The 15,104-nt window shown below is 29.5% G+C and overlaps 1 protein-coding gene across 2 annotated transcripts in view; it reads left to right on the top strand.

Annotated features, from left to right (window-relative positions):
- LOC107440216 (misexpression suppressor of ras 3) overlaps positions 1-6,508 on the top strand; it is a 34,253-nt gene extending 27,745 nt beyond the window's left edge. For both annotated transcript variants that reach the window (XM_016053074.3, XM_016053075.3), the window contains exons 2-3: positions 343-1,231; positions 3,590-6,508. In XM_016053074.3, the coding sequence (XP_015908560.1) occupies positions 455-1,231; positions 3,590-3,724 (912 nt within the window). In that variant the 5' untranslated portion in view covers positions 343-454 and the 3' untranslated portion in view covers positions 3,725-6,508. The remainder of the gene's footprint in view (positions 1-342; positions 1,232-3,589) is intronic.
- Positions 6,509-15,104: the final 8,596 nt, after the last annotated feature.

The following is a 15,104-nucleotide window of genomic DNA, read 5'->3' as shown; positions in this document are numbered from 1 at the left end:
ATTAATAATTTATAAAAATAATGATAATTAAAATAGCGATAATAATAATTAATATTATTTTATAAACTATGATAACTCTAGAGGAATTATAATTTTAAGTCTGACTGCTATAATAAAAATTGTAGATTCTTTCCTCCCATTCAATAAACACAGCATACAATAATATTGAATGGTTCGTTAGTTAACATGGGTTTAATGGCGAAAAAGCAGGTGCGACTGGACAGTACAAAATTCAAACGAAAAGCTTGGAATTTAATATTCTTTTACAAGCTGCGAAATTAAATAAACCTTTTGATAATCATTATTGTGAATTTAATAAAACCGCATTTCTTTCTTTTTTAGGTATAGAATAAACCAGCGTGCACCTGGTGGTCAACTCTTATACAAAATGATTACTTTTCTTCGACATCCCGTTGTGTTTTATTGAGCTCTCAACTGTATAAAAAAAACTATAATGGAACAACAGTACATTATCACAAGTCCTTATCAAACGTGCCACAACGGCAACGTTAAGTATTACGAAGACAAACCAGAACAAATATATTGTGATCCCGAAATAGTCACAAAAAACTCAAACAATGAAAAATATGCCGTTAAATTTATCATGGAGAAATATGACTCTCTTAAATGTCTTAATGGCCAGTTGGATAATCTCCAAATATCTGTGAATCCAGATAATTCGGTTTCCAGAGATTCGCTGGAAGACGGCAATTACCAAACAGAAGATAACCAAGAAAGTGAAACAAACCAAGTTGAAAATGGTTTACTTTCCGAACAAGACATAGCACAAATCGAAGTTTTTTTCGGCAGTCATAAGACTTATGTGTACGTGTGTCGGTGTTTAGCTAATTTATATTTCTCAACAGTTGGCAACGATGATTGGGGAGAACCAGAAAGAACTGGTATACCAGTTCTCTTGTTGGACAAAGGGGAAACTCGTGCTAGAAACGAACGAAGGCTTCAGATTGTTCTGGCCGAGAAAGGATCTGGTTTTGTTCTGTGGAAAGATTCTATTGACTATCGATCGAATTATAAGTCACAGGAGACGTTCCATACTATGTATTGGTCAAAAGATCATCGGAAAATGGCTGGACTTAGTTTTGATGCGGAAGAAGCTTCTGAGAAGTTTCTTGCCGAAGTTAAGCAGTTGATGGAAGATCCTCTAAACATCAGTCTTTCTGTTCCCAAACAGAAGAAAAAGAAATTAAGGATACCAAAAAAGAAAGAAAAGGTAAATAAAAGTTTTAATTTTCAAATATTCTGTAATATTAATTGAGCAATACTAATGCTGAAATACTAGAAATTTTAGATTGTGTTGATTTCTAAACTGTTAAAATTTGCTGTAACCTTAATATGAAGCTAAGTTGCTTAGCTACCGTATTATCTTACTTCGTTACTAAGTTGAACCATATTATCTTAAATTTGATTACACGATATTGTTTTCAATTTAAACTAAAACTAAGTTCGATTTAAATTTGCCCGCTGTTGAGTTTGAAAAATGATCCGATTTTTTGATAATTCTAATAATTAACATTTTTTTACAGTGTTAACTGAGTAAGCAATGATATTAGAATGCTTTTGTTAAATTACAGAAGTGAACAAAAATAAATTTTATAACTGATTTTTAAAAAAAAAATGTATTTATGTAGGTTTTAAAGTGCTAAATACGGATATCTGCGTTCTTTGTGTTAATCTACTCTAAATTGAATGCAATCGTATTATATAGAGAAAACAGTGGAATTCTCTGAAGTTTTAGCAGGATGCATATCGTTTTCACTTTTGTTCTAATGGTTGGATTTTCACGCACCAATATAATTCGGTCGAATTGCTTAACTTAAAATGTTACAAATTTATATTTTTAAGTATTTGGCCGATCTAGTTCAATTTTTTGATTTTTGCTACTTAAAGTTACATATTAAAATGACGTAAAAATGTAAAAATGAAATTCAGTAATAAGCAAGTGCAAAATGTAAAACTAAAGTTATTGTGGTTAAATTTTCGACCCCTTTAACAAATAACCATAATTTGGGGGTCAAATAAATCAGGAAAATGTATATTTATTCAAATAAAGTGCATTTTTTGTCTGATTTTGTGATTTGAAAAATTGTTTGTTTTAATTAAGTCGTATGTTTGAGGTTATAAAATCATTGCAATTATAGATAGCAGTACGGGAAAATCCTGTCATTAGATCGAAAGTTATTCACGTATTTTTTTTCTTCTTCTTTTATGCATCGTTTTTATCATAACTCTTAAACGAACAAAAATGCACCAAAAACTACTACTTTTTATGCAGATTTTAAATAGGAATATAATTGAATTTAATCATGTAACGTATGAATTCAATATCTTAAAATTAAAACAATTTTCTGCACTCGTTTTTTTTTCTTCAATAGTATTATTGTTTTATAAGTTCCCAGATATGTAAGCATATTTAAAGTGTTCTATAATTAAGGCTTTTTATATATATCATTGGAATCCTTGACAAAAAAAGAAGTAAAAAAAGAGTACCTATTTTAGAATCGTCAATAAATTACACAAAAAAAGAAGAAGAAAAAGAAAAAAAAACGCTAATTGCCATCGAAATTAATGATTTCCCGTTGTTTATGCTAAAACATTTACTATTCTATATTAGATTCTTAGAGAAAAAGCTGGCACTGAAAACATCAAAATCTGTTGGGTAGTCAGGAAACACCTGGAGACATTTTAAATAATTTTCATTCAATTCATATTTCTACCGGCCATCATTCAACATCATTGAGTAGGAAAGGACCTCCTAGAAGAGAAGATCTCAACACGAATCAATTTAGTTGTCCAACGTATATTAACATAAACTGCGCAGTGGTTGATAAGATAGGTAGGCAAACGTTAAAGGTAGATTAGTAGGTATATACGACGGTCTGGGAAACATCCTCGAGGAGAATCCGAAGACATGCCATCACAATTTTGATATTCTGCAAGAGGGGATGGCTCCTCCGCTTTGGTAGCCCGACTACCTGCGCACGAAGTCCAGCATTTTACGGTAGAACAGCTTAACGAGGACCAGTACCGCTTACTCTCGGTCCCTACATAGACTGATCAAAGTGGTCACCCATCCGCTTACTGACAGCAGCCATTGATGCTTGACTTAAGGTCTACTGGGAACCATGTCTTTACGATCTTTACTTCGGGCAACTGCGCAGTGGAGGTGAATAAGAAAGATGTCACTACGTTTGGACTACTAATGGATCAAATTTCTTACTTATGGTAACCCGTACTGAGTACTTCTAGAAAGTCTTGGTTGGAGTCTAACTTAACTACATAAGGTATTCTCAGTGCACACGATTTTCATATGCGAAAGCACAATGAGATTTACGCATGCGCTCGCAGTTCATATCTTACACGTAGTTTTTTAACATTTTTGCCGGCGTCTAGGACAATCAGATGTTATGTGGGCCCCTAAGCTCCCCACTCCCGCAACATCTTGTTTTAAGAAAATAATTAGGTTTGCATACGCTATAGCGAAATTTATTTTAAAGATATTTAAATAAAAAAAAATCCTGACAATTTTTATTTGAATGATAGAGGCTAATTTTTTCTTTTTCTTTTCCAGCCAAAACAATTGAGTACCAAGGAAATATCCTCTCCCTTCCTCTTTGAGCACGTGACTAATGTATCTCTGGATGACAAGAAAAAGTTATATTCAATGGCAACACTTGTGCCGACCGGTGAAGAAATCAGTTCCTAAATCAATGGCCGAACACTGTGTGTTGTTTTTTATAAAAAGAGACAACTGATCAATAAATAATGGGAGCAGTATTTTATTAAAATAAAATCTCGAAAGAACAAAGAACATCTAATGATGAGTTGTTACATTAGAAATGAATCGTTAATCCACCCATTATTGGGAAAAAACATGTTGAAAATTGCATTTATGAATAATTGAGAAATACCAATAACATAAATTTAAAATGCCTTTCTTTAACGAATGTATTTGTTCAATGCTATTTTTTAAAATTTATTTTCATACAAACAATACAAAATAAAATGAGATCGAATATTTTTTATTTAATTATATAGATATTATACGTTTAACCTGTAAAACAAAATAGATTTTAAGAATAGGTGTTAATTAGTATCCATATTCCATTTCCTTATTATATGAAAACATAAATTTAAAACATAGTTCACAATGATTTACTTTTTTACTGCGCGCCTGTAGCCTGTTTTTCCAGTTAAATATATCAATGTACAATATTTTTGTATGTACAATATTAAGTACATACATAAAATATTGTACAATATTAAGAAAATCGTACATTTTATAAGGGATGCAATCAGAACACTATAAAGAACCACTTTCATTTTTTTACATTCCTTTTATTACATGTGATGCGCGATATCTAGCCAAACATGACTCTTGTTCTAGAAATAACGAAAATTCTCATTTGAAATTTACCCTCTATTTTAAATAAATTCAGACTCAAAGCAAAGTGTCAGACATCATAAATTTACAGTAAACAACAAAACAAAATCATTATCCCATGATAAATTTAAATTTTCCTTACTCATATGTAAATTTATAAATTTTCCAACTTCCTCTTCCTTTCTTATCTATAATGAGATCTTTACAAAAATAATAAATTCCTGTTCTATTAGCATAAAATTTATTATAGTCATTTCTAAATGGGTCTCGGGTAGTGACGTAAGCGATGATTTCAGAATATGTGGCAGATAGGGAAGACGTTTATGATTGTTGCCCATTATTTTTATTTTATTTAACGGGAAGTAAACACTAGCATTCATCAATCTATCAAATAATATATCACAATTGATGTCCAAAGCTCTAAAATTGAAGAATATATACTTTTTATCCCTGTTCTGGATTGATGGTTTTATGAAAGCTTAAATAATGAACGACGGGAGTTAGTAGAAATAATTATTTCGAAGGAAATGTATGTTTACAAATTACTTAGAAGAAATAATTATTTAGAATGTTGAAGAAAATGTATGTTTACAAATTACTTATTCACATTTCAATCAGTCTCGGACTTATAATAATTTGATAAGTAAATACAATTAGCGAAAACGTCTTAAATTTTTTTTTTGGGGTTGTTACTTTTTGAAATTATGCTTTTTTATTTATCATTCTATAATCTTCAATAAAAATAGAATGTTTTGTCCCCTGCTCGCTCCACTCACCAACCTCCTTGATTGCTTTTCATTCATCATTGTTTGTTGTCGTTTTTAAGTCGATATTTCCATCAAAAAGTCCTCCATGAAGGCAAATTTCTCCCAATACTTTATCCTGGAGTTCTCTTATCTTCTGGATTTGATTCAAAATTAACACGGCTGACTACGGAGTTAACATTGGTAGTCGTTAACTCAAAATTGGGTCAGCTGCTCAATGATTGTTATTAAAAAAGTGTATAAAATTTAATGTAAGCGTATTTTTTTACGTTGTTAATCGTAGCGAAATGATAAATGTTCCTAATGAAAACTAAATGTTATCACAACGTTACTTATGTATTAAAGAACTATCTTTTGCGGTGTTATAATGAAAGAGACCTCGTGGAATAATTTAACTTAAGAAATTCGATTTTAAAATGTATAGAAACATCAGGAAACTTAACAAAATTTCCTTTTTCATTAAAAACAGTCCTTTTGTGACATGGAATATAAAATTAAAGTTCTACGAATATACGCTTAACGTGTTCTGTATCTAAAAAGATAAATGCTATCAAAATGTCACTTAATGTGTTGTCGCATTGAGATTGACATTTTAAATGTCACATTGAGCTTTTCAACTATCTGCGTTTTGTTAATAAGAAGTAATAGCATATTTTTCCTTTTCTTTCTTATTTTTATTCAGCGTAACATTGAGATTTTCAACTAAGTGTGGTTTGTTAATAAGAAGTAATAGCACATTTCTCCTTTTCTTTCTTATTTTTTATCAGCGTAGCATTGAGATTTTCAACTATGAGCGTCTTGTTAATAAAAAGTAATAGCACATTTTTCCTTTTTTTTCTTATTTTTATTCAGCGTAATGTTTTTATCCATCCAGAAAAGGGCATTTAAAATTTGGTATTTTCTCAAACTTGTTCTGTATGACAATTTATTTTAAAGATGGTTTAACTCTTCCTCCATCAATCTACGCCATATTAGATGATGTAATCAATTTAATAAAGACATTATTGCTTCACATTTTTATGGCCTGATCACGTAAAAAAGTATGATAGTCATGATAAGAAATGATCACGAATTGATTATGGTGCTAAATTCAAAACTCTTGTGCAATGACGTCTGATGTTCTGATGAGGAATGTGATATATTTTAAATCCTCATATATAATATTTGAAAAGGATCAGATGTTGAATGCCAGACTGTTTAAAAGTGAAAGAGTACTTTCAAAACATTTTGGAATAATCAACACTATAAGTTTGTGAAAAAGCAGCTGGACATGTAGTAGTTTCTATTTCAGAAATAATATTGCATTGTAAATATATTTGATAATAAAAAAAGTGTTTATGTATGTTGGTGTTTAATTTTAATTACATGAACCCTGAGTCACTTATAGATTATGTTATAGATATTAATTTATTTAAAAGGGTTTATTTCATAAATCAAACTTGACGGGAAAACTTGAAATGGTTTTACATTTCATTATTTCTGTAAAATTGAACAATAATTTTTTACTAATGCCTGGTTTACAGCTTTTTATCCGTCGCTGTTCGAGAGAAAATGTTTTATCTTTCTTTTTCATTTTTTATCTGTATGAAATATTAAGAGATCTGTATGATCAGTTTGTTATTCCCATAAATAATTTGTTGCTATTTTATTATCATTTTTGGCCAACAAGGCTACACAGTAGACTGTACTGATCAACGCTGAATATTTTCCCGAAAACTGGCAATTAGTGCATGTATTCAGGGACCGGTCAAGACAAATTCAGGCCCAAGGCCCACGAAATTTTCCGGGTCCCATACAAAATATTTTGAAGTTAAATTACTGAAGAGTAGCCCGAATAACGAAAAAGAATCTATTGAACTGCATGATTCAAGAGAAACATTCTAAGAAATTTTGAAAGCAGACAGTTAAAAATTGTTTTTCTAAGTTGAAGTTTACGTATCTATAAATTAAAGCAAAATATTAAACAACAAAACAATGTTATGTCAGAATAAAAATAGTTTGGTGACCACAAACAATTGAAATCAGAGATTTTTGCTAAAAGTTACTGATTAGCTGAATCATTTTTTACTGTAAGCTGTAATTATTTTTTATTTAGTACTTAAACTTAAACCAACACAAAGATTGTCCACCTTTCATTCGAGTTTTTACTAATTTTTGATGCCTCTCAGAAATTGTGAGCCCTAGGCCATGTCTATTGGGCCTAGGTGATAATCAGGCCCTGCATGCATTTAAATATTTTCTTTTTCACAGTGCTAATTCGTGAGAGTTATGATTATCACAATCATAATAGTTCTAGAAAATAGTTATTAGCAACTTTATATAAATATTTTTGGTAAATTAATAAAATATGTAAGATTTTCTTTAATAATCTAAACAACATTAACCAACTTTAACCTTAACAATCTCGCTTTCACGGACTTTTGGAATCATTATTTTTCTCCATTCCTCTTGATCCCTAATGCACTCCAACTATTGAGTAAATTTTTTTTTCTTCTTTTATGGGAGATATCCCCCTTTTATAGAATTCCTCTCCCTCCTTGTTAGAGATCCCTTTTCTATAGCCTTTCCCTTCAACCACTTGCAGTTGTTGGGTGCCCTCTGAAAGGTGAAGCCCCACACACACATCCGGAAATACGCTTTACAAGTCATGTGAAAAAAAAGTAACATCCGCTCATTGAAAATTAACCTCTCCATATTTCCTCAACATTTCTACAAAATAAAATTAATTTTGCTCAAGACTTATTTAGTAAATGCTCCATACAAAGCGATGCAATTTATTGCTCGCAAATATTGATTTACCAAACAAAATATTCTTAAAATGAGTTACATTTATAAATGTTTTTCTCCTATAGCATTTAATAACTTTCATTAGTCCGTAATTGTTCTGATCAAAAAATATTTCGTTCTAATGCTCCTAATTTTTGTGTGTATTCAGAACATTCATATTTTCTACAAATACAAATTTTAAATTTTAGAAGAATTGAAAGATTTTGATTTACGATCCAACATCTTTTAATTTTATTTTGATTAATAATGCCCCTTAAAGTCGCCAAAATTTGACAATTCAAATTTAGGAATCGTCCACTCATTGTACATATGGTTCAGGCATATAGCCTTTACTTGCAGGATTCATTTTCTCAAACTTTTGGGGGATTCAATCATTTCATGAAAAACTCATGGAACAATACTAAATTTGCAATTTTTATGGTGAGTAATTAAGGTTTCATATGCTTATTATTTCATCAAATGTATTAACAAATCTTCTTAGGGGAGTTGTAGTTTCGCAAATATTGATCAGTCTATTTGATTTGATTTTAAAAATGATAAATTTCTTTCAACAATACAGTAGTCACAAAATAAATTTTTAAATGCTGAATTTAGAGATCATCCAAACAAAAATGTTAAGCTGCATATTTATTGAGTTTTATGTTTAAAGATTATCAAAGCCCTATTTAAAAATTATAATATTATCGAAGATTTTAATCCAATTACAAATTTTAGTTAAGCATTAGTTTGAGGGAATATTAACTAATTAATATTTGTCATTTTTTAATTGCAACAGTTGTTTTAAAATTTTCTATATATGGATCTCAAACGATTACGAGTTGTTCAGTATTCCATCAAGAAAATGATACAGGGAATTGTTAAAACTTTCTAAGAAAGTAATATAAGAATAGATTAAATTTTTTTTTATTCATTTGCAATAAAAATTGCCTAGTGTTTTTCAAAATGTCCAGATTTTTTCTTTAGTACATAAATATTGACGCAGAATTTTATTAAACACATTTTTCTTACTTTTTTTTCATTATTTTGTTTAAATTTAGGTCAAAATAAGGGGGAAATGTTATATTTAGCATTTTAATAATTATGGTTATGCAATACAACATAAAATACTGATATCTTTTATTGCGTTAAAGGTAAAATTTTCCAAATTCACTTCCAATTCAATAATTTTAACTAATTTAATCAATAATTCTAAGATTAATTTTTCAAATTTATACTTATTTGTAGTTATTTAGATTCGCGAGAAACAGCTATTCACCATTGAAGTTTCTTTGATTTACAAAATCAGCTATTGATAAATTTTTAAATATGAATTAATAAAACAATTTTCTGTTCAAAGTGCTCTTTTTGTATTCTATATCTTAGTACAAATATTATTCCGAATAATAGAGACACGTGTCCCATCTGTTTCAAAAAAAGGGCTCGTTTTTAGATAATTTCGAGGCCGAGTCATTTTAACCCTATTGCTGGTTCACATTTCGAACGTACCAAGTGGTCTGGTTATCTTTAACCAGTATTGATAACTGCTAATTCTATACAAAAAATTGAGAATAATAATAAAAAAAAAGAAATGCTGAATATGTCTAATTTTATTGATTGTTGTCCGGAGTATAATGTTTCAACTCTATGCTTGTCCCCTGAATAGGCCCCTTTTTTTCTGGAGTTTCACTAACCCCTGGATTCAATTATTTCCATGTTGACACCTGGAGTGGCATCTGTTGCATGTATGTTATCCATGTAACAAATGGCGGAAATGAAACGCCACAATACTTTACCTGGAAAAAAAGGGGAACACTCGAATTACGTGAATATTCCCACAAATAATAAATTGTGAATAAAAAATTGGGATAAATTATAATTAAAAACTTAACTTATGAAGCAACAAATTATAAAACAAGAAGTTATAAAATTCTAAAAACTTCGTTTTTCGCGTTGAATAAAAAGGAAAAATATTTTATTTTAGCGAGACTAAAGAAGAACAAATCACAAACTATCATTTTCAGAAGATATGAGTCGAATTTTCGTTGAAAGTTTAATTTACTCCATGCTCACTTATTTTAAATAGTAAATTTTGTTTACTGAAAATTCTGTTGTACAATTCAAATATTTGTTTTTTAATATAAGAGTTTACATAATTTAGTATGCATTTTTGAAATATAATATTTCAAGCATCATTTCTAACTAAAATTTATTTCTTATTTTCTTGTATAGTTCAAAAAACAATTATCGAAGCGTTTTATGGAAAAAATTATACTTGGGGCCTCTCAGGCCTGGAAGCAATTTTCCAATCCAACGGCTTTTAACGACCTGCTCTTTTGTTTGGCATTTTTTTTTAAATAAAGTAAAACATGATTTTTGCCTTTTTTTAAAAAATTCAGGTAACAAATTTTAAAAGAATTAAATTCCTAATTATATTTGCAACGAACTACAGCCAAGAGGAAAATCTCTAAGATTAATAACGAGTAAAATTCCGTTGGATTGTTTATTAGGAGCAAAAAATGACAACTGTAAGCAAATTCGAGAGCTCCATTTTGTGTTTTAAAAGTAAATATAAATCTCGACGAAAAAATTATAATTCGTTTCGAGATAATTCGTTTTTTATTTCTATTGTTGGCAAAAAGCATCTCAAATTAAAGCCAGAATAGCGGAAATATTTTAACCTTGAGTATAATTACAATCTAAAATAGAACTAGCATTCTTGAAGTGTGATGGTATGTCAGAGTTTGTGTGAATGTAGTGTTCGACGTCACGCAAGTAAACATCTCTTTTTGGTATTTCCTAAGTGCGTGATTTCATTTCTGAAATGGTCATGCAAAATAATGAAACACACTTTTCAGTTAATTATAGCCTCAAGGTGTGTTAAGTGATGCTGGACTTAATTATTCTAGTTTGGATGACCCAATAGTTTGCATAATTCGAACATTACGCCAAATCCCAGCCTTATCTTATTCGCCCATTTTGCAAGTTGAAAAATTCTCAACGCCCCCATACCAATAAATAATAAGACACTGTTATCCGAAGTCTTATAATCTTTTGGTAAGAAACACTTTTAAAATCCGGCCTTTAAAATATGTCGAAAATGATCAATGTATTTATGTTAAAAAAATCACTAGTTTTGATAAAATAACTTACATTTAAAATTTTTAAGTATTCGGAAAAAAGTACGTTTTATCCTTTCATTTTATAATTGTTGAACAGCCGATCCAATTTTGAGTTTACGGCTACTAATGGTCAACGCCGCAGTCTTGTAATTTTGAACCCAATCCAGAAGATAAGGGAACTCCAGGATCAAATATTGGTACAAATGTTGCCTTCGTGGAGGACTTTTTGAGGAAACTAACCCGCATTTGCGTTACAATGGAGATGAAAACCACGAAAACCTCCTACGGTTAGTCTGACTTCAAGAGGACTCTACCCCATGATCAGTCGAACAATGAGGATATTTCACGTTAGCACTGTGGTCGGTGCAAGCCGGGTGCGGAATTCACATCGACCAGCCATCGCTGGGATTCGAATCCGGTTCATCTCATCGCAAGGCGAACGCTGTATCCCCTGAGCCACCACGGCTAAGTAAATTAAACATATCACTTTGAAGATATCTTTTTCTTTGATATTATAAAAAATTTGAAATAAGTGATATGGCTTCGAAATGTAATGAAATTGATTAGGAATCTATTACCTGCAATTTTAGTAAAACAAATATATAGAGAGAAACTTATTTCAGAAATAAATGAGTAAGTTATATTTTATAAGTTAACAATAGAAAATCCAAAGCTAATCAGATTTTGATACTATACCTTTAAATTATTCAACAAAGGTAAAAACGCATAAATCATACAAATAAATTAAAAATTTATTTAAAACTTCTCCATAAAGTAAGTAAAAAGTGAGAAAAGATGAATTAAAAGTATCTACTACTACGATTCCGTAAGTCAAGCGCAAGCGAAAAGTTGCCAAAAAATGTGGATCCGTGATAATTTTTTTTTTTTTTAATTTTTGCAATTTTTTATTTTATTTCATTTTTTAAAACACTGAACAAAATGGACGCACACAAAATATTAAATAACATAAAAAAGGGGAAAAAAAAGAAAAATAGTTGAATTTCCTTGCACCCGCGGCTGACCGAAAAATACCTAAGAAATGCATGTTTAGTGAAGTTTAGGAATATATAATTTTTTCCAGAAAAAACTTAGACGCATAAAATTTTCAAATTAATCTGAAGATCGTGACACACGTTAAAATCCTAAAGTGAATATAAATTTTTTTTTTTTTTTTTTTTATATCGTTTAAAAGCATTTTAAGACCAACACTTTAACAAATAACATAACATATAAGTAATAAATATTATGTTTTGATTGAAAAATGTAATTAACTTTTCAATACCAATGATTTTTAATGTGTACTCAAATCTATTTTAATCTATAATTTTTTAATACCTCTCAAATACCTATAAATTTGCAAGCGCCTTCGCAAGTCTTCATCACTAATGCAGGGGGGGGGGAGAAGGCGTTAGTACCTACTTTGGGGACCATGTGCTAAAAAATGCTCCGATTTTTATAAAACTAATGATGAACGGTAGAACAATATAATAAGTTCTCCGCAAACACTGCGTTTAATAATCGAAAAACTTTCTACAGCTTTTTAGTTGAACTGACTCCCACAAAGGATAGAATTCGTAATGAATATTATTGAAAGTACAGATTAAATAACACGAAAATCAGATGCAGCTATGTTACACCAAAATTAAACGTGCAAATATGGAAGTCTTGTTTGATCAGTGCACCAACTCCATCTTTGCGACCCTCATCATGTTTCATTAATTTTAAATCAATCGGATACTCATGTGGATTCGACACAACTATGTGATTACTTGCAAGTACCTAATTACATACAAGCTTTTTTTCACGGGTATATTGATTATATTATACTCACTTGTTTAAACCTCCATACATCCTCTATTTCCCGTGCCCGTGATATTTCCAGGATAGTGTACAAAAGTAACCCGCCAAAAATAAGTAAAATCCTTTTTCCTGGAGCAATGTTTATGTTATCAATCTATAAACCAGATGGAAATGCCAAATTATTTGTAATGTGCTTAGAGATAGCTTACTTTGGATGACAACATTCAAACATGTAAGTTAAAAATTAGCTGAGATTAAAAATGCATAGATTATACATACTCTTATATAGCTTAACACAATTTTCTTGATTAAAAAAATAGGCACTTTTATAAGTTTTCTTCAAAATTATGTGACCATTAAGGAGGTTAAAATCGCTTGTTATTCATTTTAAGAGTATTAATAACATTAAAGAAGCTTGAATAATTTACAGTGCCAATTTTGAAAAAGAGTATACGTTCAGTTCTTTAGTATTAAAATTAACTGTGATGTTCTATGCTTTAGGGAACAGATTCTCCAGATCACAATATCCTTTTTTTAAGTAAAGAAATTATTCAGAGAAGGCACGATTTTGTATAGGGTTGAGTCAATTCACAAATTGAAAAAATTACTACCCTTTGAATTAAAATATACTTCAGTATCATTAAGATTCTGTCTAAGTACATAAAAATATGAATTCGAATTTTTTTAAAGCCTATTATGAATTTTTAAATTTTGTTCTTGTAATTTCAGAAATATTGTCAATAGCTTTTAGAATTTAAAAAAAAGAAATGTGATTATTAGGAAGTACGCATTCACGATTTTGAGTCAATTTAAATCTTTAAAATTTTCGAGCAAAGTTTTCTCGCAATGAATTTAAAAACAAATTTTGATCCAGATATTGTTATAAACACTGTCAAGGGCTAATGATTGCTTGTTACATTTGAATTTGATGTAGCATTAAATTTCTTTCAGTAAAAAACAAAGTAGAATCCAGCTAAATTTACAAAACAATATAACCATAGGACAGCATCTAGCTGGATGTTTACAGGTTAATGGCATAAGACAAGACTTGTGCAACTCCTATAATAAAAAAACGCATAGCTAAACAGTCATTAATTTTATCAAATGCCAAAATAAATAAAATTGTTAAAAAGTAAGAAAGAAGGTCCATGTAGCATTTTAAACACAATAAAAATTCCTGGCTTATTATTTAATCATAAAAATTAGGAAATATAAATTAAATCAATGAATAAAATTATTAAGGCTTAAGTATAATTAAAACATAATATTCAACACTTCTTTGGTATGAGCTATTCGCTTTTAACCTTTAGTTTCATTAAAATTATTAGGTCAGTTTATTTCAGCTTTTCGTTGACCATGCGAAAAAAATTCGTTCAGAAATTTGTAAATACACACGTTTAGGCTTATGACAGCTTACACACTTGATATTTAAATTCTTTGTTGCCAAAGCGAAAAATAAACTAGGATTTTGTAGCCATGTTCGAGAAATATATATTGATTTTATACAATGCTAACATACCCGTAATGATGATCAACTTAGACTTAAAGTGGGAACAAGTAAACAAATTTAGTTATAAAAATATTGACCCTTCAATTCAGCTGCAGCAATCTCCATACAAAGCAATTATCAATAACTATAGCGATCTTTCAGCTAATTGCTTATTGAATAATATTAATCTCCGTGAAACTTTTGAAATTGTCATTTCACTTATATAGAAATAATAGCATTGTAAATTAAATCTTTGAAACCATGGTTTAGAAATCTACCATTATCAATTTTAGTAACTAATTCAAACTAGTTTTACATTTTTTAAAATTTAAATGTGGAAATAAACTAGAAAATTTTCTTTCAAGCTAAATATTTTCCGTAAAGCTAAATTACAACAATTAAAGTTCTCACTAGTGTGAAAAATTCTTACTAATTATGTAAAAGAAAAATAAAGCATTTTTATTATATTCACCATTATATAGTAAACTTAAAGATTACAAGAAAAAAAATTACACCTCTAAAATCTTAATCAATTCTAAATCTTTTCACAATGAAACCATTAGTATTACAAATCCCTACAAAACAAATGTCGATAAACATAGATTTGTTTCCCCCCTTTAAATTTTACTTTGAAAACAACAATGTTGATTTATATCTATCAGTGAGTAGCTTCTCGTATGCATAAAAAAACTACATGGATCATAGTAGAAAGTTGTATTTTTAATTAAAAAATTGAAAGTTAAACATTTCAAATATCCAACTTA

Source organism: Parasteatoda tepidariorum, chromosome 4 (genome assembly GCF_043381705.1).
Source record: "Parasteatoda tepidariorum isolate YZ-2023 chromosome 4, CAS_Ptep_4.0, whole genome shotgun sequence".
Classification (NCBI taxonomy): Eukaryota; Metazoa; Arthropoda; class Arachnida; order Araneae; family Theridiidae; genus Parasteatoda; species Parasteatoda tepidariorum.
Note: the sequence above shows the minus strand (reverse complement) of the source record. Positions and strands in the feature narration are given on the sequence as shown.